The sequence below is a fragment of the Pagrus major genome, chromosome 4 (assembly GCF_040436345.1).
Source record: "Pagrus major chromosome 4, Pma_NU_1.0".
Taxonomy (NCBI): Eukaryota; Metazoa; Chordata; class Actinopteri; order Spariformes; family Sparidae; genus Pagrus; species Pagrus major.
This window is the reverse complement of record NC_133218.1, coordinates 23,367,060-23,394,122: the sequence shown is the minus strand read 5'-3', so window position 1 is coordinate 23,394,122 and position 27,063 is coordinate 23,367,060. Positions and strand designations below refer to the sequence as shown.

The window sequence follows — 27,063 nt, the reverse complement described above, 5'->3', positions numbered from 1 at the left end:
TCTTTGTTTGTGTGTTTTCTGTCCAGTGTGAAAGGGGTATTACTGTAGGCGAGCCGGTAGCACAGCTACAACAGAGGTACCCACACATAAAACTCTCCCAAAGGGCCATAACGTGGTTCATTTGTATGTCAAGAAACCGCTGGCCTCTTAGTCTATCCTGACAGTTGCTGCTAATGGTTTGTTTGCTCTCTCTACCAGCAGTGGGGAATGCACAATGCTATCCATGCTATACTGTGCGGTTCCCTGTGTCCTTACACCCTCTGATTTAGCATAATTGGTGTCCCAGTATCCCATTTTTTTCGTATTCTGTGTTTTTTTTCCCCTGTTTTATTGCATTGAGCCAAACTTGTTGCTTAAAAATTATGTTGCATATGCTACATACCGATATGCTGCTTTTGATTTCTCTGACCAACCTAAGCATTTTGACATGGTTTTGGTGCTAACCAATGCTGACATCAAAACTTGTTTCTCTGTCAAGGTTTTTTACTTTATGAATCCGACTGCTGTTGAACTGGTTTGCTTTTTTTCAGGTTGTGAAATCTGTGTAAACTTCAAATATATCTAAGTATGTTGTTTGATATAAACCGATGATTGAGAGGCTAAGAAGCTGACACAGTCTGCAGCATATGCGACTCTTCAACAAAGCTAGCATTTAGCCCGAATGCTTTCAATTAGGAATTTGGCCTTTATTGATTGTGTAAACAAAATGTCCATACAGGTTGAATCATCAGTATTAGTCAAATAAATTCCTAGGAGAAAGGCTGCATTTATTCAATTCCTTTGTCTTACTCTCTTGATAGGAGACCAATTTCCCTTGGCTGTAAAATAGAAAGTGTGTTCTTAACTGTCAAAGAGTGACAAAGAGTTTAAAATAACGTTGCGATGAAGTCATGGGGTCAGACAACGCAGTGTGACAAAGTGCATATTGTGAAACAGACCTTAAAATGCTGTTTTTGGCACGTTAAATGAGGGAAATTTTTCTTAAATTAGATAAAATGTCCATTTATTAGCTTTCCAGATTGCTAAATAAGAATGTTGCAGTCATGCATCAACTCCTAAATACATATTGTGTTTTGTTTGCACTCATGTTGACATGAATTATTACATGCAATTTAGGTCTCAGAGTTTTGCAAGACCTAACCATATGGGGCCCTTTGGGAAATCTATGAGGGAGTTTTTTCACTTGTAAAGCTTTCGATGATCAACCTCGCAAATCTGTGTGGCTGAATGAAAGTTCACCACACCTGCTATAGATCAGCATCCAGCTGTCTCTCTCAGCTCTAACTACATACTGTAAGTGAATAAGTCTTTGTGTGGTGTTGTACATCTATCACCAACACTTAAGACTTTGTATTCAAAAAGCTAATAAAGTTACACACTCTAGCTTGGTGACGTATTTTGGCAACTTGGTTAGTGTGCATTACAGATTAATTATGAACATTTGTTATGGAGATTTGAATGGACAATGTACATATGGAAAATATCTATAAATACACTGCCTTGAGCCAGTGAACAGAACAGGTTTGAGTTTTCATTTGGTCTTATTGAAACAATTAAGATACAGACATTGCAGTAATCAAAGTTTTATCAAGAAACAGTAGTTATAGGTGCAGCATGAGGTCAAAGTTGCAGTTTTAGCTCAGGTCAAGGCTGGGTTTTGTGATTGAACGGTGAAGAACGAAGACGTTTCCCCGTGTGCTTCTTGATTTTGCTTGCCACAGTGTTATCACTAAAAAATTATTGGCCCTCTCACTCCTGTGAGCTTCGTTGTGATAGCAGTTTAGGTTACATATCTCTCACTTTGTACTACATTCCTCCTGAAACATCTTGATTTAATCAGTCCCACCAGAGTCTAACCAGGAGTTTTTATGTGATTGTTACGGCCAAAATATACAGAATTTGCTCTGACTCTGTAAAATTCCTAATGTTGATTAGCTGCAAATGGCAACAAGGGTCAAATTAAACACAATGATTTGGTTTGAACGACCTTAACTATGTGTGTGTATATACATGTAGTAATGTCTAATTGGTTTGCTGAGTCAGATGTTTGATGTTAATCCACCTGGGATCTTACCAGTGGTGACTGCGGGGATTACAAGAATTAGCAAGCATTCTTCATGTTTTTACCTTTTTTTTGTTTGTTTTTTTCAAAACTTGCAAGCAAGCAAACAACACTGCAGCTGGTTGAATTTCCATTGAATATTCCAGTAAGCAGCTCAGATGACTGTAACTTCTTCTTCATTAATAGATGCACTCAGCTTCAGTTCAGTTTATTTCAAGTTCCAGTGTCACTTTCAATTTTATTTTGCTCTGTCAACATATTTAGGTTTTTTTTTTCCTGTTTTAACTATTTCACAGTTCCTATTTACAACTAAATATGAATTTATTGCTTTCTCAGAACTTTCCTGCTTCCTAGTACCTTTTTTGAAAATAGACTCAGGCCAAGTGAAGCAGCTTCTTGGAAGTATAAAGATGACCTTTTTAAAGGGAGGAGCAATTAGGAAACCTGTAGGTAGGCTGTGGTGAAAACCCAGGCTGTTTCTACATGCACCCTGTTTGCTTTGTGGGTGTTTAAAGAAAAAGGATGAGATACACAGTTATGCTGTTGCTCAGGACCTCTATTTTTGCTGCATGGAGTTCATTCTGACATTTTTTATACACTCTACTAACATTTTATTAATCTTTATTTTTTTCTGTTGATTCCTCTCTTTGTTTGCTTCTGTGATGTTGACATGTTGAGTCAAACCTAATAAATTTGACCATAACGTGCTTTCTTTTGCCACGTCTTTGACTGCAAATCGGAATTAATCTGACAGAAAAACAAAACTCGAGTATAATCAACACCATTGACTTAGTTTAACAGTTTAAATTGACCAATGTGTTATTTTAATATTGAAATTGTGAAATTTTTTTCAACCATGTCAGCCAGTCATACATGGTGTACGACCATTGGCTCACTTAAGATTGGTGATATTTCTCTCATTCCTCTGTACTGATTTTCATGCCTTTTTATCCGCAGGTTCAGGGGAGGGATGTGGAAAGATCATTCAAAGATTCCCCAAGAAGGATTGGGATGGAACGGCTTTTCCTCAAGGGGTGGAGATGGTGAGTGATAACAGCCTCCTATAAACTCAAATGGAACAGAGCTGTATTACCTGGCACACTCACCAGAGTGAAACACAGGAACACAAATGTGCACCGAAACTAAAAAACAGTGTGTCTGCTGGGAGCGACTAACATGAAACATTAACCCAAATACATCCTTTGGGGGATCAATAAAATATAATCTTATCTTAAAATGCTTTTTAATGAAAATATGGTTGGAACATGTTGGATATGCTTTAGTAGGATTCAGACTGTCTCAGAGCACCAAACTCTGTCTTTACCTTACAGTATTGCAGCTTTTTTTTTCATCCAATACAAATATAACTACTTCCTGTTATTAAATAATTGTTGTTAAAAAATAATGATCCATCAATGATTGAGTAACCACCAAGAAGATTTTAATAAATCACATATTTGCAACTGTCCTCAGTTTTTTTTAAATAGTGTTTGGACAGAGACAAATGTAATGCGTGGAGACTATTGTCAAATAATGTCAAAAATCTGTTGTGCTTCAGCATACACATACAATACAATGCAAATATTTATTGAAGCAGCTTGTAAAGTGTTGCTTTCTTCTTCTTTTAGTTTGCATGATTTGATGACCAGTAAAAATCAGTTATGAAACTCTGAGTATAATTGATAGAAGGGTGTCTGAATGGTTGCATCATTATGGTGACTGAGGCCTTTGCACACTGAGGCCTGTACATACCAACAATTGCATAGTTCATGACAGGAGAGCATCTCTGGCATAGTTAATGTGTGATGGCACAAGTTGTACAGTGTTTTTCTTGTTAGTGATTGTCCTCGTCCTTCCATCTTCCGGATTTGATGGTTAAAAATGATTTTCTTCCCTGTAAAGTAAGACGTTTTTGTCCCATAAAAATGAAAGCATTTTCAGTGTCACAAAATGACAGATAATACCCCAAGAGACTTTCATGTTTAAAAAAAACACATTTGCCCTTTGGAGCTTGTGCAGCAGATGTTGGCATTTCCTGTTTCAGATAAATTCATAATGATTGTTTACTCAAAAACCCTTTCCACATTCACTAATTGGGAAACCTCTTTCCTCAGAATCCTTTTTTTTCATCATGTCCAGCCTGTTATCTGGTTCCCATTGCTGTCAGTCCTCTTCAGGAATATGACTAGTTGCTGCTCTTAGTCTGTTCCCTCTCTGGCCCTTGAACGGGTCTGCGACAGGGGGTCTGTTTTCCTTAAATGGACAATGCAATGGATGGACAAATATTTGCTTATCAGGACTGGGAAAAACTGTCAATCTCTAGGGCAACATTAGCAGTCAACAGTATCATACTGCACAGGACATCAGTGCCTGGGGTATATCTGTTTTTTGTTCATTTATATTGGCCAATGCAGATAAGTTTTTAATGACTAAGCAGAATGATTTTGGCAGTTGAACAAGGAGAGAAAACAGCAAAATGAATCAAGAACACAACACAGTACTTCATCCTTTCAAAGGACTACGCAGCACTTTCTGTTCTCTTCGATACAAGACTATGAATTGCACATACAAGTTCAAGGTTGCTTGATAGTATTTCTTTTCTATTCAAAGCTCAAGATGAGTTTAAGCATTGTCAGCAAGCCAATCTGGGTCTGGTTGTTGCAACTCAGCTGCATTGGGTGGGTAGATGAAAGATTTCCTTGTCCAGTTTTTAAATTGCTACTAATTAACTGTGCCACCATAAATAGTCACAGGTGTAAAAAACTATTAAAATAAATACTTTATATTTTGGTATCATTGTTAAAATTATGCCTGATCAATTGCGCACATTTATGATATGCATGTGTTTGAATGTGGCCACTACTTTTTTCTTTTCTTTAGTTATTTAGGTTAATATCTACCTTTCTGTGCATTTAATAAAAACTGAAGGGAGCAGCTATGCACCTTTTTGTTAGGCATGTTTAAATGGTAGGTTCAAAGGATCCAGTGATGTCAGTGATTGGGAACGCTGTGCCCAAAGAAATGTCGCATGTTGTAAGTTGAAAATATGTTTTGTGTTTGGTGGAGGTCAGATGGGATCACAGATCACAACTTGAGCCAATTGAATCTTTGCAGTAAGTGGTGTAGAGACCAACAAGTTGCATAATATGGGTCAGATAAGTAAGCCAAGATAAATGGAGAGAGCCAATCTAAACATGAGGCTTTCTTCAGCATCTTGGATGAGGTCATGCTTTTTTCACTGTGACAGGATCTTTTAGAAGAAAGGCAAATATAATCTGGTAGTATTTGCAGATTTATAAGTTTAAGATTGGGAACTTGGGTTTGAAATAAGTCATTCCGGATGAATAGTGAATTGTTTTGTTTGCCTGATATGACAAAAACGATGTGAATGTAAATGATAGCCAAGAGTTATCATGGCTGCAGCTGAAATCTTTGGCTCTGTGCAGACCTGGTCAAAGAGATGCTATCATACCATGACTCTTGTTTATCAAATGGTATTTATAAGGCAATTGAGGGCAAGTGAGGCTGTTATTCCAGCACAAATAGACATATTGTGAGTGGGCGGTTTAAATGGCATGCAGGCGTCTTCCTGTGTAACTCATGGAGTCTGTTGGTGGCCATCTCGGGTGTCTTGCTGTGAGTTATTGCTTAAAAACGAGAAGTGGTGCGTCATACAGCGAAGCATAGTGCTCAACAAACGACTGGTGAAACTATAAAAAGATTTAAAATGATGGTATGTCCTGTCCAGACAAAGGGTCAAGTAGAATTTTGGAAGTTGAATTTTTGGTTGATATGAGGCTGAAACCCTAGCATTGGTCTTTAACCTCCCAGTGACTCTGAGGGATGAACTAGAGTAAGTCTATTCTCTCATCATCATCCCTCAAGTACCCTGTCATGCTATAAAAGAGTTTAAATATAGAAACAGAGCCACAAGTTTAGCTAAATCTATTAGCTTACTGTTTCCAGATGTCATTGAGGACCTGCATACCATTTTTTTAGTGCCTATGTGGGTGTGTGTGAATTTTTTGTATTCCATCTCGCTGAAGTGATCCCCCAATGCTTCTTCATTATGTGTCAGCCTGGACTGAAATTGAGACGTACTGCAGTCCCCGGTGTGCAAAGAAAGCATAAGGCATGATGTTTCTCATTGAAGGCAGTAAGCTGGAGCTGAAACAAGAGGATGCATTCAATGCTAGACCTTTTTTTTTTTAGTCCTTTTTGGCAAATACACCACATATTTGCTGAAACTGAGACAGATTATGTTCTTCTTAGAGACGAGTATATGTACAAATATAGTAAAGAATATTGGATAACGTACTGAATAAGATTCATATGTTGACATCTTCAGTTTTCTCTTTGAAAAAGCATTCAGAGGAGTCAGCAGGGACAGGAAAGAGGGGATTGTTTCCTACTATGTAGTGTGACAAACTTTGGTCAAGAGCCAAATGACTGAAATTCCAACTTTGAAGCTTTAATGAAGATACACCATAGTTTTTAACAGACCCACTAAGCAATTTGCATTTTGGCTGTGTTTTGGGCTGGTATGTAAACCATTATTATTTGCAGATTTTCTCTACTCCATGAAAAAGAAAATGACTCATTTACAAACACTAAGAAACACATCTGTAGAGAGCAGTGGATGAAGCTGAGCACGAAAAGCATTTTGCGGTCACAACAGGCCCCCAGCAAACTAAATAACCACAGATGAGGAATGCACCAAGAAAAAGCGTTTACAACTTGTGCTAGGAGAAATGTGTTTCTAATCTTTTCAGGCAAGTGATGATGATAGGAACCAGCTTAACCGCTCATCTGTTATAGATGAGACAGTTCTGGGGATGGAGGTCAGCACGATGCTCACCTAGTACATTTCCATCACCTCGCCCCCCTGTATCAAGTCCTCTAGGTGTACTGTAAACGGACAGACGTTCTGGAGGTAGTAGTACGGCCACATACAATGTTTTTAACGTGTAAACACCACCATTTTTCTGAAAGAATTCCTCAAAATGTATTAGTCATTACAAACAAAACAGGAATAATATTTTCTTCTTACCGACTGAACATATTCTGATATGAGCCTATATTGATATTCTTTTGTAATATATACACACAGAATTTTTTTTCCAATCATCCTTCAAATGTGGTTCTGAAACAATAATTACAAAGATTCATATGTATTGGATGCAGGATATTTTACAGATTAATAATAAACATTACTGTCCAAAGATGACATCAGTGCACAGAAACAGTGACCTTCACCGTGAATTTAACCATTTAACAATTTAACATTCCCCCAAGCATCTTTTTTCTGCATTATACTCTGTAAAAAGAAAAAGTTTTGATATCGGCACATCACGGACAATATTTATGCAGATACCTGGGTGAGAATCACAGAGTAACTCACAAAATGATACGGTTGACAATACGTTGTCCAAGATAATGATAGTATCACGATACAGCCATGTGATAAGCGATACATTGCAAGACAATCATCTAATGATACGTCACGTTATCTGTCTAACTGAAGAAGACTAAATACCTAAAAAGGCAAAGTGAAGGAATAATTTATTCAGTGCATTGTGATGTCAGTTTCACAGAATTTGACATGAACTGAGATCAAACGATGCACAGTAAGTGCAAAGAGCCTTCGCCTAGTGCCTCTTCTATCACACACACTGACTGTAACTTGTCCATGTTCATGTGTGCCATCATGCTAATGCTAGCCAATTATATACAGAAGGAATATGGCAATGTCATTTGCTGCTGTTATAAGTAGAGTTTTATTTTTAATTTCAAGGTCAGTAGCATCTGCCTCAGCTGCCCGCATTACCTTACAGTGCAAGTTTTAAAGCTCGAGTCACTAGCTTTGCAGCCAAACTGCAAATGGCTCACCAATGAGTGAGGTGGCTGTCACGCTTGTCATGCTCAGATTAATTTAGAAAAACAATCACGTTTTAAATTGGGATGGTGACTATATTTTGTTAGAGCAAAGAAATGAAAATGTGCCTCACAAATGTTAAAAGAATGCCTGGAATTACTTTGGTGTTCACTGTTTAATTGCTTGTGAGCTTGCTTGTTTAATTATAAGCACCCTTTGTTTAAAGCTTGGAGTATGCGAATGTTCATAACATCCGCTGCTGGTGGGTGACATATTGGCATCAAATGTAGATTTGTGTGATGTGTTAGTTATGTCTTTCTCCCTCATGTGTACTTGTTTCTCTCAGACAATTCAACCTCTAGCAGGCACTGTTTTCTTTTGTGTTTAATGGGCTGTATTAATTACAGGTATAAAGTCTACATTGTAAGACAACCAGATGAACATTAAGCCTAGCTAATCCAACTGTTGGTGAGTGTTTGGAGTAACAGAGGCCTTATCCAAACCTGCTTTTGAAGGTCACAATGCTTGCCAGCAAACTGAGCTATAAATTTTTACCACTACGTTCACCTAAATCAAACCTTCATGCCTTGTATTTTAACACAGTGGAAGCAATATGCCTTCAATTTATGTCAGGAAGGTTTTTGTTAAATGCTGTTTGGATGTAACAAGTGAGGTACATAAAACTAATTAGGTTAGTATTTTAAAACAGATTGGCCCGATCGTGTTCAAGCTGGCTTTATCCCCTCAAAAACTTTGTTAAACCCCATAAAATGCACAGATGTTACTGTAAAGTCAGTCAACCAAAGACTACAGTATTAATGCAATTATTTTTTTTTTTTACTTTTTGTTAAGTTTTGTTCTCCATTGCATTATATTTAGCAAAACATTTTTTTGCCTTGGGTCTATCAGATAAGTCTCTTATTGTTTATAGTGAAGTAGGGCTGCCCGATAAATCGAATTTTCATCGTCATCGCGATATGAACATGTGCGATAAACACATCGCAAAAGACTGCCTGACACGCGATGAATAAGAAAAATCATTTTGTTTACATGCGCCATGAGCATGCTAACATTTAGCCTATCAGACGGAGCCCTGTTTACAAGGGCCAATCAGATGAAGCCCCAGCTAGCCATTAGCTACCCTGACAAAATTAATCGGCATCAGTTTGGTGGTGATTGCCAGGTTATGATGGGTGAGGGAGGAGAAAAAAGCTATGAAAATGGTCGACGAAGGCCTTGTGGTGAAAAGAAACAGCACTTCTGCTATATGAACTTATTTTGGATTCAGGAGAGAAGACGGTGTAACGTGGGCTGGTGAAGGGGAAGGTGATGGTCCACTTTAGTGCGGTTGCTCTGGTTACTCAAGAGACGGCAGGCAACATGTGGGGGTTTCCGAGGAGGAGCGGAAGTACACCTGCTCTTCTTCATCGTACAGGTTACATTACCCACTAAACAAAAGGAGGCGCCACCTAGTGCCACTACATTAAATAACTGACTGTTACAACGTGTTACAATGACAGGTACTGTGTGAGCACATCAGCACATCTGGGAATGTGGTAACAACCTAACAAAGTTAACATGCTGGTTTTCTTGGCCAAGAACTTGTGTTAAGGGAATAACTAAGGTTGTAACTTGCCCTAACGGGTAGATATTTTTTCCTGATTTTATTTTCTCTTGATTTAGTGGGCTGGCCCTACTCTATTTCAGTTTTGTCCCTCATACTACAGATCTCTGCACCTTGTTAGGCAGAGTCAAGGGGCCTTGATGATTGTGATGAGAGACATTACAGTTAATTTAAAGTGCCATGTTTAATTTATATTTATCTAATTATTTAAGTTGTTTCCCCCTGGATGTTTTATTTATTTCAACTCTGCATGGTAAGAGATGTTTTGGTTGAGTTTACAAGAAAATAGTTTAAAGGGAGCAGGGGAAATTAAACTTTAATTTCATATAGTTATAATGTCTTATTTAAATTAAAGTTCTGCTTAATTGGTTGGGTATTCATGTGCAGTTTGTTCAATAAAAGCATGTTCGAAATAATTTATTTATTTAATTCTTCACTATTCAGTGGACATTGGCTATTCAATGTTTGGGGTCTATGTTAGCAGTGTACCTATTAATGCGGAAACACTTTTATTAACTGTATAGTTAATAATATGCAAACTTCAATATTTGTTTATTTATCGCAAGTTATATCGTCATCGCAATATTGAACAGTGTTATCGCACATCGCAGATTTTCCTCATATCGTGCAGGCCTATAGTGAAGTTAGATTTTAACAGTTACATAATGTCAAAAGCATAGCCCTTTAAAGATAGCCTCATTGTTCACATAATTTGACCACACAATATTAGTTTGATTGTGAAAAATGAGGGCTGTGAGGTTTCTGAAACAGCACGTAATCCTTAAACTGAAATGGAAATTACCATCCACTGAACATGACAACATACACTGAATGGAAATGGATAGCTGTTTATGTTTATGCTTAGCTTGGCCTTCAGGTCTGTATATAGTGTGTGTGTGTGTGTGTTGGGTGAAGAGAGATGTCTTGACAACAATGCCCGAGAGGTCAAACACATTCCAAAGCATCACAAAGTTCAGTGTTGAACATGAGGGTCAGTCCATTACATGTAGCCTGCAGACAACTATCTGTCAGCAGAATCACCCCTGCTGTCTCCACTGTAGTCATGTTTCCCAGCAGGAAAAGAAAATGTCTCCTCTGATAACGTAGCTTTTGAATCATTACTTTTTGGAAAATTTGATTTGAGTTGCTGCAGCTCAATCAGCCTTGGTCAGCTCTGCTAATGTGGTAATGACTACTATCTAAGGCACGGCATACAGGACCTCTGTCCATACTGGGAGTTAAAAATGGGGAAACTATTCTAATGTCAGAAACCGCTTTAAGCCAAGTTCAGGGCTGTGCATTTCAGCATGAAGGTCAAAGTAAAGGTTTTCTGGGAATTTGCTTTAACTGAAACATTTAGCCAATCAGTTTTGACAATCATAACGATTTAAATCTGCGGTGCCCAAACTTTTTCCCTCGGAGGGCCAAAACTGAAACTTCAAAAGCTCTTCTTGGGCTCTGGGAACATTTCATGGGCATGAGCATTTTTTATTTTATTTTTTACTTTTAATAATCCGAATAATTAATTGATTTATAGTTTTAGTTAAAATGTCTCGAGTTAATCAATTAATGAATGCTCGTATGAATTAATGTGTTTTTTTTCGGTCAAACATTTTTGAGAAAAGCCTTCGTCAGCACTTTGAGATTGACTTCTTTGAACTCCAAACTCTGAGCTGAAACATTTGACTTTGACTGTCCATTTGTCTCACGTCGTCCCTCCTTGACGTACTTCTTAGTTTGTTTTCAAAGTTTCAAAGTGACCTGTCCTCACCTTTGAAGGCTTGTAGCATTTAGCCTTAGGTGTTTGACATTAACAACAGTGGGAGGTTTAGCCTGATGTTCAGACTGCTCTATCGCTCGTCTCCCATGTTGCAGCTGTGGGCGAGATGCTGCAGCACTGAACAATAGTAATCCTGTACTGGTCCAGTCCAACACACAGTTTGTGGTGTGGGTTTTCTGTTCCACTCAATCAGTTAGGCAAGCAGTCTTGTTGCTCTGACCGCATACCACGCCGGTCATTTGTTTTTTTGTCCCATTGCTAATTTAGACACTGTCCCTTAAAATGCAACTCCACTCTGGTCACCAGATTCTTCAATCCCTTCACATGTTTTGAGTGAGTTTGCCAGATACCCAAGAGAACCACACTAAGACTGGGTGGTTCTTTCTCATCCCTCCACAGCTCCACTGAGACTTCTCCGCTCTTTGCCCAGATTTGAATTGCCCTGAACTGCCAAGATGGTGTTCAGTGGTAAACCAGTAACCAGTCTTCAAAACAGTCCTCCTAAATGAGAGTGACAACACAGGCACTATGCTTCTCTACAATCTATCATTTTAATCATGATATGAATCTTCTTCAGATGTCTCACATTTTTCAGGATAAGTTACGCTATTCAGAGGTGTCATCATTGGGTATTTTAGTTTTTGTGAAAAAAGTTGTACTTGCAATGGAAAATACATTAAAGAAAAGTATTGATACGGCAAAGCAAAAAAAAACAACAACTTTTTTTTAAAAGAACTACTTTCTTCTTCTTTTTTTGCCTTTTCATGGCTTTATCGACAGGATAGCTTGAGCGATGACAGGAAATGGGATGAGAGAGAGGGGGGATGACATGCAGCAAATGGCCATGGGTCAGACTTGAACCCTGGGCTGCTGCAGGCAAGGACAGAGCCTCTGTACGTCGGTCGCACGCTTTACCAACTGAGCTACTGGGGCACCCCACAAAAAACTATACTTCATGGATTTTGACATTGGAGAAACTGCTATCAGTAGAAAGACTAGGCTGCTAAGACTGGATTTGATGTCTCTTTTCAAGTTCGAATACCTTTTGACTCTGGAAGAAGGGCTGCAACCCTTTGACTTATCATGTGTTAATCAGGTTCACAAGTTTAATCAAGTTATGAAAGTGTACTAGGTGTTTTTCGGCACCCGGGGAGGGGCACCATTAAATGAGTCAGGCTTTGAGTTCACATTCATCAGTCAGAAGTAAGTCACATATACTCTTCCAGTAGGCTAATCCAAGGCTAGCTGTTAACAGAGAGAAGTCAGGATTATTTAGAGTAAAATTATTGTACACTGTGTTCTGTTATTCCACATTTCTCAGTTTGTAGTAGGCATTGTTTGCCTGCAGTACATAAAATTGAATATACTGTACTTGCAAAGGCTTCCTGCATCACAACAGACACAGGTACTGTTTACGTAATGCCTATTACACCCTCACTTGTTTTCCTCTGACAAAAATGTGTAGACATGACATTTTAAAAATTTCCTCCGGGGCTCAACTTCCTCCGATGAAGGAATTTGACCTGACTTGACCAGACTGTAAACATTTGTCTCATATCTCTTGTGTAGAACTTTGACTTCTTCAACTCCTCCCTTTTCCCCCAATTCCCTGCTGTAATGAGGAACGTGGCTCGCACTTCCCTGAAGGATGCTCGAATTATCCTGAAAAGTTGTAACCGGCTGGTGTCATTTGTTTAGTTGATTTGACGGCTGGCCTGGCGTACGAACAGTGAATTTATAATAGAATTTTCAATAAGAACCTTTTTTTTAAACCTATTGTCTCAGAGAAAGAGTACTTCTTGAAGCATGTTGATGAAGGTTGATGAATACTTCTTGAACTGACTCCAGTGTGACCTGAGCATCTGGGCTTCAGTTCAGGTTTAGTTAACTTGAGTAAAGAACCTCCCTTATTGCAGCATTGAGTCATTCATCTGGCCTTGTTCTCTCAGCAGGTTGGACAAGTGAATCATGACAAAGCTTAACTGCATTGTTCATAACCAGCAGCCTTGGTTAGTCAGTTTTAGGCTCTGTGCCAAACCACAAACAGATGAAAGACTGCAGCCTAATTGTGTGACTTGATGGATTGACTCAAGTGACCATAATTTGACATGTCGCGCTGCACGTCGGTCTTATGATGTTTGTGAAACTATGAGCGAAAAACTAAACAGTGCATTCCAGATAGCAGGATGCCGTTCCAGCCGGGGGGTGGGGGTGGGGATGGAATCATGTGTTTGTCAGGAAGATCCACACATGAGTAATCAATGCTTCGTGTGCCAGTGAAGCTAAACACATCAGGAAACAAAGCTGGAGCTATCAAGCAAGCAGGACTTTCCATGGTGAAAAGCACTATGAGTTCATCAGGAAATGGGAATACACAGGATGAAATGAAGCCACAGTACACTGGAGAGTGCAAATATTCAAACTTCGAGATGAGATACAGTAGAAGCTGTCGGTTATTGTTTATAAATGTAGTTGGTATAGTAATGAAGTGTTTCTTCCCTTTTTATTCTGTGTTATACACTTAACAGAAATGTTATTTCCTGATAGACCCAAGTCTCAGCTTTACAAATTAACACAAAAAGGAACAATAATAAGTGACCAACTCTGTCACTTATCGCCAGCCAGGAGCTTGGCACAAAAATGTAGTTGTGAACTGGTGCCAGTAGACAGGTGAACAGGTCCAAGACCACAGGAAGTTTTGTGACACCCTCTAAATTTCCTCCCTCCCATCTAAAGAGCTGGCTGGTTCCAGACACCCCTCTAACTGGCTACTGAATGCCACTGTTGCCAGTAAAAATACGGACTGCTGCTGACACCAGGGCCAGTGGCAGGGCACATAACTTGGATTCTTACACCTGCATACTTCAACGTGCTCATTGCTTTCATATATTAAATCTCTGTCGAAGACATTTACCTCGAAACCTGAACCTTTGCTCTTGCCATGAGAGATCTTTCAGTACTCTCAGATGTCCAGTTGCTGGTGTTCTCCTCAGTGTTGAGCTTCTACAGTAGGACTTGCCAACAACTTTTATTGTAATAGTTCCCCATTGTGTTGCATTGTGGACATAAAGCATGGTTACAGAACTCGCTGAGTTTTACCTGGAAAGAAGCACTGGTGTTGACTGGGCTGGATGTTTGAAAGTCCTGAAAAATAGTCAGACAGCGTAATAACATGGTGCAGTAATACATTACATTGTGGTTATTCATTGACTTTTTTACCCATACTACTACGAGTGTGGGGATGGCAGTGTTGCTCGCTTGTCAAACCCTGTTAGTGTCTTTGGGTTAAAGGAACAGCATGGTCTACACAGGCTGGTTTCTGGGTTTTTAGTCATACCCTCAGGTATTCTCCTAGAGTCTGCCCTCACTCCATCCATAACACTACAAAAGCTATGCATTTGTAGCTTCATTTCATTTTATGTGTTAAGTGTTTTCCCCATTTACTTACTATTTAAGAAACTTGTTTCTGAGGCTTTATGTGACAAATGCCTTTGTTGGCAAACATCTTCTATGATACAACTTAGTGTTCATAGATTCTCATCTGACTGACACGTACTGCACAGATTCACTTTGTGTAACTTCATAAGAGAGGAACAAAACTTGTTGTGGTTTGAACTGAGCTTATGTGGGCAGAAGTGAGATTAAGGCTTATAGTGAATACTGGAGCTTCACCAAGGCCCCCACAAGGCAGTGGAGGAAGCACCTGTTCCACAGCCAGGTCATTATCAGCCATTATCTTACTGTGCTGTAAAGGCCGGGGCTCAGAAGTCTGACGCAGGACAGCCATTGTACTGATCTACAACCTCAGGACAAAGCTGTTTACCCTGCTCTTTCATTCATCACTCCATGTGCTCAGGCATGTGTTTTGATGTATCTTGTTTACTTTTTACAGATGAAATAAAAAAAACAACCATGTTTACCTATTGTCAGCTGGTAGGTAAAAACAAAGGTTGTAGCAATGTGTTGCTGATAATAATGGACAAATTCCCAAAAATACTCCTAAGGCCCAACAGCCCCCTTTTGCACTCACTCATTGAGACCAGCCACCTGAATAGGCCAGATTTCCCTATGAAATTAACAAAAATGTTGAAAAAGACGCTATCTCGCAATAGTGATAAAAGTGAGAAATAGTTCCTGAAATTGTCCCTTTATCCCGATCCACATCAAAAGTTAATGGGATCTGTTCTGGGCTGAGACCCATCCAAGTTTCCTGGAAATCAGTTCAGTGTTTTTCTTGTATTTCTGTTGACAAACCAACCAACAAATCGAAAAACATGATATGGTGATTGAATTCCCAAAAATACATACATATAGTACATGCACAAAAAAAATCTGACCCAACAATATTGCATTTACTAAACTTCTGGTGGAGGGAAGAATGTCAACCCCTGTTTTTCCAGATTTTTGTTTCCCTTACCCAATTTTTCCACTTAATAGCTGAGCTTAAGGCCACTGTGTGCGATTTTAAAATGTCCAGCTTCGGCGATGCCACTGGTACTATCAAACAGACACTGAATGCACTCCGCTATTCCCCCACAGATCTGACCTGGGACACTGTGTTCAGCCAGAACACAAGTTTAGGTGCCTCTTCTTGTGCTATGCTCGATACATAAGTATAGATCCACAGCCTGGTCACAGTCGAGCAGATGTAGGTAAAGTGCTGGAAAGCCAAATGCCCAGCTGCAGGCGGTCGATGTTTGGAGGCCAGATGTGACCCTGTAGCAGGTCCCAGGGAGACATCATGGTTCTTGGTAGAGCGAAAGGGCAAAGTTAAATCAGACACAACTCAGCTACTTGCCAGAGACTAGCTATTAGGAGAGGCACGAGAACAGAGATCATTGACGGCAGGTTAAATCTATAGTTTGCGCTTAGGTCAAGGACTAAAAATAGTCAGTCTACCCCTTGATTCTGTAGCACCTCCATCTGCCTGCTGTATTCTCGACATAAATGACTGAGAAAAGGTCTGTATATTAGTGAGAGTCACTTCTGTCATAGTGTAAGTCAGTTATTCCAGTGGTAAGTCAGTTATCCTTCCCGACACCATCACTTTCTGATAAAGCCTAACCGTTTGTTTCACAGACATTTATGTGAAGCCAGCTGTGGTAAATACTCAGTAAAACTACCTACACTAATAGTCGTGATCCTTCACTTCCGCGTCATCTAAAGTGCTGAGGAGACGATCAGATAGAACCCAACTAGGACAGTCATGTTAATGTTTTTCACCATGACTGCCAAAAGGCAGAATCAGAAAAGGTTTTTTATGGTCTGTTGGTGTCTGTTATGATTTTGCACATGTGGAAGTGGAGATAAATCACACACTGCCTGTAACTGTTTTACACCTCGCTGGCCACTGATGTGAATTCTTTATTTTGTACCAAGTGTACAATAGCTTACGAAGCCTGCTTATCCATGTGTAACATAACATGTGCTGTGCCCAGTATCATTGTCACTTATCAACCAGTACTTGAGTTCAATTCGTAATGGTTAACATTGCAAAGCAAACTGTATTGTCCAGCCAAATTTCTGTTCAATATAAGACACCTGACATGAATTGTGCAAGTCATTTTAGGTGTTTGACATACCTTTAATCTTGTTAAAAAAAAACTAACCCACTTGTATAAGCAGGCATGCTGATACATGACTGAAGAGGTCCTCCTCAAACTATAATGTCGTAAGGTTTACTTTGTTCATTTTACCGGTCTACTCCCTTCAGTTTTGACAGATTTCACCACAGCAATGGAAGAATTTATTGGATTATGATTGTTTTTCATTCTATTCAAGTGTTTTTCATATCAGTTTTACCACTAGAGCCTGCTATCAAACAGTGCCGGGAAAATCCATGGCTTGTCCTTGGATTCGGAAAGGGTATTTTTGTACTGTTGACTATATTTCACAGCAGATTGGTTCCTGAACTCTGATTCAACCCATTTATGCTCGGAAGATATGGTGTTTGTTAACCTACTTTTGACAAGACGGAAACATAATAAGTCAAATCAATGTTTGGGACCCTCATGGCAACCATGAACATCACACAGACGCTTCAGGTTTAGTTTGAGGAACCAGGTTGAGAGAGCGGGATGAATTAATTTTGACAGTGGATTGATTTAAGTTTAGCAATGTCTGATTCTCTGAGGTTCCTTTTTATTTGCCTCTTTATGCATTTCTGTTTTCAAGTCGCATGTGGTGAACTGGCCGTATGTTTTTAATTTATGCTGTGTTTTGAAATAAACCCAAGTATTCGCCCTGGAGTGAACAAATCTTCCCAAGGGATTTTAGGGAAATGGGGGTTCGGCAGAGTTGTCCTTATGATCTTGTTCTTGTTGTGGCGAACAAAAAAACCCTTTACATTTGCACTAAAAATACATCTTGTAGTAGGTTCCTTTTCTGGTGTATCGTTTCCTACACATATGGCATTCATGAAGCTTGAAATTTTGTGTACAGTATAGGTTGCAATATTTGCTACATGAGTCTTCCTGTCTTGCCTGACTAGACATTTCTTTCGAATTACTGTGGTCCATCATGGTCATCTAAAAATATCTATCTCTAAAGTGAACCATATGCGTCTGGTATTGCATAACAGATCAGCAAAGGGAAACCAGGAGTGTTGGTGACAGCAGGGAAGAGGAGTTTAGGAATGGAAGTGGAAGGGAGATGCCACCTCAGCGGAGTGCTATGAAATGGAGTTAAACTTTGGCGCAGTTTCATTTACTCACTGCAACCACTAAATAGTATTTGGATAGCAGTGCTATTATGGTCATTTTGTTGACAGTTTTGCGTCTTGTGTTCATCACACTGAGGAGATTGTTGAAGCGGGGGGTCATGCGTGTTTGTGTGCCAAACCGCTCGGCTGGAGCAGCCGTCTCTGGTTGTTTTGTCGGTTGCTCATCCTGCAGACCTGATAAAGCAGGAGTTCTGGACAGGCAGCACGCCATTGACCTCCCTCTCTGGCCCCTGACACCTTGCACTTCACTTTCCGCCATTGTGTCTTCCTAGCATGCAATTCTTCCTCATGAATAGGGGGAAGAACAAGAGGATGATGGAAGTGTACTGTGTACTGTAGTGCACATCTGCTGCTAAGTTTTCAAGACCGCATTGTCTTGGCAGTAACTATATTCAGACTCCCTCTACAAGTTTGGATGGTTATAGATGGATTTAGAATATTTTTCATGTTTTCCTTTCAGTAATACCTGCTCTATGATATGAGACTGTCTGGCAGCCATATTTACTTATTTTATCTCCATGCAACAGAATGTTGTTCCTTGAAGTTAGGGGAGGCTGGATAGTTTAAGTCATTCTTGCTGATGGTCAGATTTGGGGCTTGGTCTATGCACATTTTATTGCTGTGGAGAGAAAACATTGAAAAAACTACGGTGCCTGAATTCATTTGAGTTGTAACTCACCCAAATTATGAAATAAGTCCCACTCCAAAAGGATTTGCGGGATTGAGCTCATTTGTGGTGACGGGAACTCCACTTTAAAGGTTTTATGACCCTTCAGAGTCTGTTTGCATTTCCTCAAGTGCAAGTACAGGACTCTCAAATGTTGGGGTCATTATATACACAGTAAAAAACATGTTTTTACGGTCATGTTTCAGCTGCGTCATACCAGAAAAAGACAAAGCTGACCACCATCTTCTCTATCTCTTTGTCTTGAGTCATCTTTAGTAATGGCTGCCACCCCGGTTATATCTGGCCTTCGCAAGCCAGACTGGCCAGGCATTAATGCCTCGTCACAGTATAAGAATGCGGCCCTGTCCTGATCAGGCTAAGCCTCTGTGTCTGTGTTTTTTTTTTTCTTTATTGGTGCTGCTCTTCAAGCACTCGGCTGTGACGATGCTTAGCAGGTCAGACTGCAGATCCAGTGTCACTGGCTGAATAGGTGAACAGAGCAGTTGGGTGGGAGTCGGTCATACCAGGCTGCAGCACATGATGTGATGCAGAGGGTTTAGCCTGAGGGCAGCAGTTTACTCGGCTTTGACATTAATACAAGAAGTGTGTCCCTTTGTCACTTGACTGAGGTCTAATTTGGGAATAGGAGATGTCCTTTCTCTCTGCTGTGTATGTGTGTTTGTGTGTGTGTGTGTGCGCGCGTGGGTGTACAGTATGTGTGCTTCAAAAGGGCTAAGTTTCCTACGTGTTGACCTTTGCACCTGTTGGCACTGCACTGGATTTCTGTGTCATGCTATTGCTGAATGTACCATAAAGCTTGCATCTGATTCCCGTCAGTCAGTGCTTTCACTTGTTCCCTCGGCTCTGCTGCTACTTGGAAATCTGTCCAGCGTCATTCACTGGTTGCAGTATGTAGCACAGGAGGACATAAATACACACAGTAGACTTGCCGTGATAGTCGGTGATACCGGTGTTACATGATGGTTGGGTATACACCCATTACATTACTTGCCCACTGCCCCCAGTGTCTTTTTGCCTTATTTTTCTCCTGTGTTTTCCACACATAAACTTTACTTGGGCAGGGCGCCCATCTATATTAACGGCTGCACAATTGTATTTGGCGATCCATTTTGGCATTTTATACTTGTTTTTTGTTTTTTTTCTGTCCGAGAGACTGCCCTCGCTCTACCCCTGCCATCTACTGTCAATCTCACATGCTTTACAGAGAGAGAGAGACGCTGTGCAGAGGTCCACAGCCATTCTGTTCGAACCACTGTTATCAATCACTCACTTAGTCGGACGATGGATGCTACAATTACAAACTGAGGGTGTCTTCTCTTAAGCAGCAGCATTGTCGCAGCACAGAGTAGCAGGAATCAGATCACACCCATCACGTGTTGACCGACAAGAAGATGGCAAAGGATTTGTTGTCAAAGCGAAATGCTACAGCACCTATTTGATTTAAACACAAAGCTAATAGGGAACTCTGATAGGAGGAGGAAAATGGAGTTGGTTACCTTGCTGAGAAGTAGAAGGTGTGCAGCCTGTTGCCTGCAGATCTTCATTTAACAGCTCACTGTGGTTCAAGGTCATTTTCTGCAAAAAGTGCTGAAAATGTTCATTGTTTTGTAGCCGCCTTTCTGATGGACAATAGCTGTAAGTGCTAAACTCACTGGCAAATTGCATTTGCTGTGACAACTTGTGTTTTGCCAGTTAAATGCTTTTAATGTGAAGCTGCGGCAGAAGGAAATGTTTGGTTTGCATTAGCAGTAATTTAACACAGCGCAAATGTCTTTTCTTAATCTTTCTTTAACTTTACTCTGCGTACTAGAACGAGCCTCAGAAATGTAGCTGTGTGTTTATAACCACACTACACTCTGTTTTTGACAGAATAGCAGCTGACATAATTTTTCAAGTTGGCCGTTTTAAACAAATAGCGTATGCATATTTTCTCTGTTTACACACGGTGGTGCATAGTTACATTCTGAAATGTTAAACAACATTTGCAACAAAACAACAAAGCGTTGCAGCCCTGCAGTGGTTTCCCTGCTTTAGCAAAAGTTGCAGAAAAGCAGGGCCGATTCTGAAATCATCAAGACACCTGTTTCAGATAGTCAGTTTACAAACAAACAGCACATATAAACATCTTTATGCAGGATGCATGCTCAGTTGTTGGAGACACTAAAACTCCTAATGAGCATTATGAGCAAATAATGTTGTACGAAAATATGTTGAAGGCCTCAGTAATGTACCACATGTTATAATAAAAAATGCAGATGGGAAACATGGAATCAGCATTGACTGACTTTTGTTGATTTGATTGAACCTTTGTCCTTTTTAGATCCAGCTACATCATTTAAACTAGCGAATCATTCATCTTTTTGTTAGACAGCTATAAGTTGGTATGTAAATGATGTCAGCAGTCTGTCTGGACGCAGTGGTCCCAGAATAAAGTGAAGTGTACAAAATACTGAACTCCCCAAAGTGTCTCTGAACCCTCGCCAGCACTTGAGTGTCTCTCTGCAGACCTACAGGCAAGATAACGACTTTGAGGAAACACTGATTTAACATTGGGGAAGTCGATTAATCATCTTACCACGTGCTCCCTTATAGTTGGTTCCTCTGACACATGCATACAGTCGTACATGCACACACACACACACGCACACACACGCGCGCGCACACACACACACAGGATGTTTTATCTTCTGTGATCTTCTGAGCTATGCAGTCCCAAAGGTGTTTATCTCTTTTTGACAACAATGAATGGCATAGTTGGAATAGTTCAGGACAGGATCACACTTATCTGCACTGTCCTTGAGTCCTGTCTGGACACACACACACACCTCACAACAAAGCAGGTTTAACAGATTTCCTGCAAGCTATTGTATCTGCTGGTAGATGGTAGCATCCTGATCCAAACCTCCAGGTTGAACAAGCCAAGTCCCCCCTCCTCCCTTTTCCTCTCTGCCTTCCTTATTCTCCATTTATTCTTTCTCTTCATCAGCTCCTTCCTCTCTCTTCCTCTGTCTCTACTCCTCATCTTTTTCTTTTGCTAGTATATTTGTCTTTGGCTGTACACAGATCCATCTGTCCATCAATCCATCTGTTTTTGCCCTCACCCACCTCTCCCTCTATCCAGTCTCCTCTCTTCCTCCATGTGTCCGGTGATCCCCTGCGTAACCCCTGAGGAGCAGTCTAAACACCGTGTTCAGGGCCAGAGCCAGTTGGGCCTCCAGCAAAAACAGAGAGAGAGCAGACACAAACAGTCGTCTCTCTGACCAAATGCCCTCCTGCCTCCCATATTTTGTCCCTCTGCGCTCTTACTTGCCCCAAGGCTTGTCTCTCAAATAATAACTTATCAAATTTAATCAAATCTTTCTTGTTGTTATCGTGTTTACTGATGAACATTATCTGTCAAACAAAACACTGTATAAGAAAAAGCTTGTTTTTTTGCCACACTTTGCAGATGTTTTGTGTCAGGCTGGGTCGTTACTCACATTCTTGTTCTGAGAACTAAAACCTGTTTGAGATGCTTTTTATTATAGTAACAGTCTTTCTGGGGCTCAGAGTCTGCAATTTGCTAAAAATGGCTCTGTTTTGTCACGCATCACAAATTGTTGATTTGTGTGATTCTTAAATCCCCGCTAAACAAGAGCGCTTGGAAATATAAATAATTGGTTGTTCCAGGAAGTTTTTGGAAGACAGGACTTCCCCCTGGAGAATCAGAATGCTTCACAACTCAAGTATGCTTTACTCACGTATGTCCAAATCTTAGACTGAATCTTTAATCCAGACAATCAAAATATAAACAGTGTTACTACGAGAGAGATCTGTTTCTAACCTTTCTAACATGTATTGTTTTCTTAAGTGGTGACGCATTAAAAAAAAAAATTCTGAAAGCAGGAAAATAAATCTGTTTTAGCCTTAATTCAATCCGCTGGGATCAATTCAATCACTTCGTATGTTGCTTAATTCATGGGAATTTTCCATTAATCTAATTTACGATGTTGCTGTTTATGATCAGACAGTTAATGAACTCGGGCAGTTTGGCCTTGCACCTTCGCTGATGATTCTCAGGAAACTAAATACTGAACATGTCACTTCCCGCTCTGATGAGCTGATGTAATTGCTGCAGTGCAGCAGGACATCCTGTCTATGCTCTCTATGGGGGCATTAGACTGGCTACAGTGATATGCTGATGCCCTGTTCATTTAAGGTTTGAATGAGTTACCAGAAGAAAGTTTCAGGGGACACTTCAGTGTTAATATCAAATTCTCTTTAAACACACTCAGAATGTAGTTTCTGAAAGGATTCAAGCCTAAATGACTAACAGCACTCAGTAGGGGTGCTCCGATCGATCGGCAACCCGATCGGCATCGGTCGATATACCTGGTATCGGAAGTGACCGGATTTTTAATTTTCACCGATCAAAAGAGCCGATGTGACGCAGTACCCGCGCAACACAATTACCGCGAGACAATTACAGATGAAGAGTTAAGATGGCGTCACCGGTTTGGAAGTTTTACAAAGTGTCAGAAAAGGACATTAAATTTGCTGTTTGCTGTGTCTGCTCAAAGGGAATCAGTCGCGGAGGAGATAAGACGCGCAATTTCAACACTACAAACTTAATACGGCATTTAAAAGTCTGCCATGCAAAAGAATATAACGAGTACACCATGTTGGCCTCTGAAAAGGCAGAAGGGGACAGACTGCAAGCTACCTGCAAGCCCAAGTCGAGTCTCGCGCAGCTGTCAATTGAACAGACTTTGCAGCGAGGAGAGCCATATGGAAAAGACAGCAAGAAACAAAAGGAAATAAACTCAAAAATAATGGAGTTCATATGCCTGGACCATCAGCCTCTGTCTGTTGTGGACGACGTCGGGTTTAAGCGCCTGGTGAACCACCTGGATCCACGTTATGTTCATCAAGGACGTAAATATTTTACAGATGTATGCCTGCCAGAAATATACAACACAGTGTATGACCACATTAAAACACTCATGAGTAACGTGACATCAGTCAGCTTCACGAGTGACATTTGGAGTTCAAGTGTCTCTCCTATGTCCATGCTGAGCCTGACCGCGCAGTTTATAAATGAGGACTTCGAGCTCAAAAAAGTGGTGCTTCACTCCAGAGAATTCGCTGGATCACACACCGCAGAGGCCATTGCAGGTGCGTTCAGAGACATGTACCAAGCATGGGGAATACCGATGGAGAAAGTACACGTTATCCTACGCGATAATGCCAGAAACATGGAAAAGGCAATGAAGGATGCACATTTGCCAAGCCTGCCGTGCATGTCGCACACACTCCAGCTTGTTGTACAAGAGGGGGTTTTGTCTCAGCGGAGCATTGGTGACATAATTGCAATTGGACGACGCATTGTTGGTCATTTTAAACACAGCCAGCTTGCCTACTCTCGACTTCAAACTATCCAGAAACAGCTGGGCCAGGATCCCAAAAGGTTACAGCAGGATGTCCCAACTCGGTGGAACAGTACTCTGTATATGCTGCGAAGCCTTTTAGAAGAGAAACGTGCACTTTGCACTTATGGAGCAGATTACGATTTACCTGCCATGTTAACCGCTAGTCAATGGAAACTAGTTGAAAACATGATTTCCCTGCTCGCCCCTTTTGAAGAGCTTACAAATCAAATCAGCTCATCATCTGCCTCTGCAGCAGATGTGATACCAGCCACCCGGGCTCTACGTCGTCTACTGCGGAAAACAGCGGACACTGATCAAGGAGTGAAAACCTCCAAAGCGACATTGCTGGACGCACTAGAGAGGAGATTCAGTGATATTGAATCCGAGCCACTGTACACCATTGCTACAGTCCTCGATCCGAGGTGAGTACATCATTCATAAATTTTGTCGGTGTGTGTGTGGGTGGAGGAGGAGGAGGAGGGGGGGGGGGGGGGGGACAGGGTCAGTATGTGCGCGCGTTTGAGATAGACACGGGGGGAGGGAGAGAAGGTACATTCGTGTTGAACTTAAAACTTTACATTCAGACTTATAATTAAAAATGAGACTATTCTGACAACACTAGTAGGCTCTCCAACTCAGATGCATATCTAGCTTTGGCTAAAGTGAATGAAAAACTTTATAATGGCAATAATGTAGTATGGTTGTCACAACTTGTCAGCATAGCATAGTAACCTATGACAACATACATAAAATGGATCAATTAATTTTTTGTCTTTTCTTTGTTTCTCTTGTTAATAAATAGGTACAAGGACAGATATTTCTCAGATGAACTTAAGCAAAAGATCCGTGGGCTTCTCTCTCATGTTCTGAGTCTGACTGATGCTGCTGGACCACAAGAGGAGCACAGTGGTGAGGCAAAGGGTTCTGAGCCACCAGAAAAGGTACCAAGAGATGGCTCCTTGCATGCTATGTATGCAGAACTACTGGATGACAGTGAACAACATGATGGTGTTGACTCGGGCAACCCATCATCAGCACAGATGAATCTCTACTTAACTGAGGCAGTCATCCCACAAAACAGAACACCACTTACTTTTTGGCAGGACAATAGAAGCCGCTTTCCATCGCTTGCACAAGCTGCACGAGCTTATCTCTGTGCACCGTGCACAAGTGTTGATAGTGAAAGACTATTTAGTGCAGCGGGAAACATTATAGATGAAAAGAGGAATAAGCTCACTGCAAAAAATGCAGAGATGCTCATCTTTCTCAAAGTAAATCTGCCAGTGATGCTGCTTGCAAAGGAAAGCAAAGGAAATAATAAAACATTGTCTGTCTGAACTCTAGACACCTCTCTTTCTCTCTCTCAGCTCATAAAAAGCTACCTCATTAAAAGGTACATTATTGTATTAGGTACAATAATTGTTACTGTATTTTGCTACACTTGTTCTGCACTTTTTGGTTGTCTGTTTGTTAATTGCAGGTGAATTGTGAGGGCTGTCTGACTTTATTTATTTATCTGGCTATTTCTTTTTATTTTTTTTACAAGGACTGTGTGACTTTATTTATTTGGCTATTTCCTTTAATGTTTATATATTTACAAGGAGCAAACTGATAAATGCCCTGTTCTATCTAATAAGCCCAGTTGTTTTCCCCAGAAAGGAAGAAAGAAAGAAAAGTTGTTGTTACCAATATATATATATGTGTGTGTTATTTTTTTACTGGAAGGCAACTACATGTATTACAGTTTCTATAGAGTGTAATGTTCACATGGTGGTGTACGTAGAGCTGTTTCATTTTTTAGGAGCATACAGTCTTGAGCTGAGCCTCAACTATGTACAATGTTGCAAATTCCTGCAAATAAAAGAGTCAATTCATGATACCCTCATGTCTTTAATTTAATAATGCTTTGTATACAGGTTCAAGGGTAACCTAATTAAATAACTTGATAATTAATGCTACACTATAAAAAGCAAGCTTCAAATTCAAAATAGAGGCTCTGGTATCGGTATCGGGATCGTTATCGTCGATACTGATTTCAAAAATCGGTGATCGGTGATCGGTTCCAAAAACCCTGATCGGAGCACCCCTAGCACTCAGTGTGTCTTCTCTGGAGTGTATGATGTTGCCTCAGTCTCTGTTACACAGTGTCCATGCTTTGTGAATTATCCACTATGATATTCTCATGAAATCGTATTGCACTGATTTTCTTTTCAGTTCTGCCAGCCTGGAGGTTGGAGGCTGTCCAGGGACAGGAAAGCACCCACCTTCTTCACCGTGGTGCTGACAGATATCGATTCAGACCGACACTACTGCTCCTGCCTCACTTTCTTCGAGGCTGAGGTCAATCTGCAGGTAAGACTGCAACACACAGGCACACACACAAACTTTTTAGCACTTTTTGTGTCGTTTTCAACCAGGCATTAATTCATTTGTGTCTATTAAAGGGATAACACAGAAAATACAGTCAACAAGTCTCCAATCCCTCTACTTTACACTTGTTTTAGGACTGTCAAAGTAAATGGGAGAACCATGTGAAAACCCACAAAAACATACAAATAAACTGAGCGCAGGACTGAGCCCTAGGAAACAACAGTGGAGCCACTGAGCCACTGTGCTAGAGTTATTTTGTGAGACTGATCCAAATGCTTAGGAGCTTCAAAGCTTCTACCTTTGCCATTGTAAGTCATGTCAAAATCAGTATCGGAAGGGAGGAGTCTTTGCCTCTGCTGGACTATAAAACAAGAAGAATGACGTGCTCAAATGTGATCCTGCAAGCATGGGGGTGTGACGAGCTGATGTCTCCCATCCTGTCCTTGTCTGAACTCAAAATTAAATTAATAACAATTTCTCCCACAATATTTATATATATTTTATATATATATATATATATATATATATATATATA

General features: G+C 40.3%; 2 protein-coding genes across 3 annotated transcripts in view; both read left to right on the top strand.

Annotated features, from left to right (window-relative positions):
* Positions 1-27,063, top strand: part of sbf2 (SET binding factor 2) — a 101,689-nt gene that overhangs the window by 10,617 nt on the left and 64,009 nt on the right. For both annotated transcript variants that reach the window (XM_073465124.1, XM_073465123.1), the window contains exons 2-3: positions 3,020-3,105; positions 26,373-26,510. In XM_073465124.1, the coding sequence (XP_073321225.1) occupies positions 3,020-3,105; positions 26,373-26,510 (224 nt within the window). The remainder of the gene's footprint in view (positions 1-3,019; positions 3,106-26,372; positions 26,511-27,063) is intronic.
* LOC140994954 (zinc finger BED domain-containing protein 4-like) lies at positions 23,137-26,037 on the top strand. The gene is made up of 2 exons (XM_073464815.1): positions 23,137-24,580; positions 24,961-26,037. The coding sequence occupies exons 1-2, from the start codon at positions 23,232-23,234 to the stop codon at positions 25,493-25,495; spliced, it is 1,884 nt and encodes a 627-aa protein (XP_073320916.1). The 5' UTR covers positions 23,137-23,231; the 3' UTR covers positions 25,496-26,037.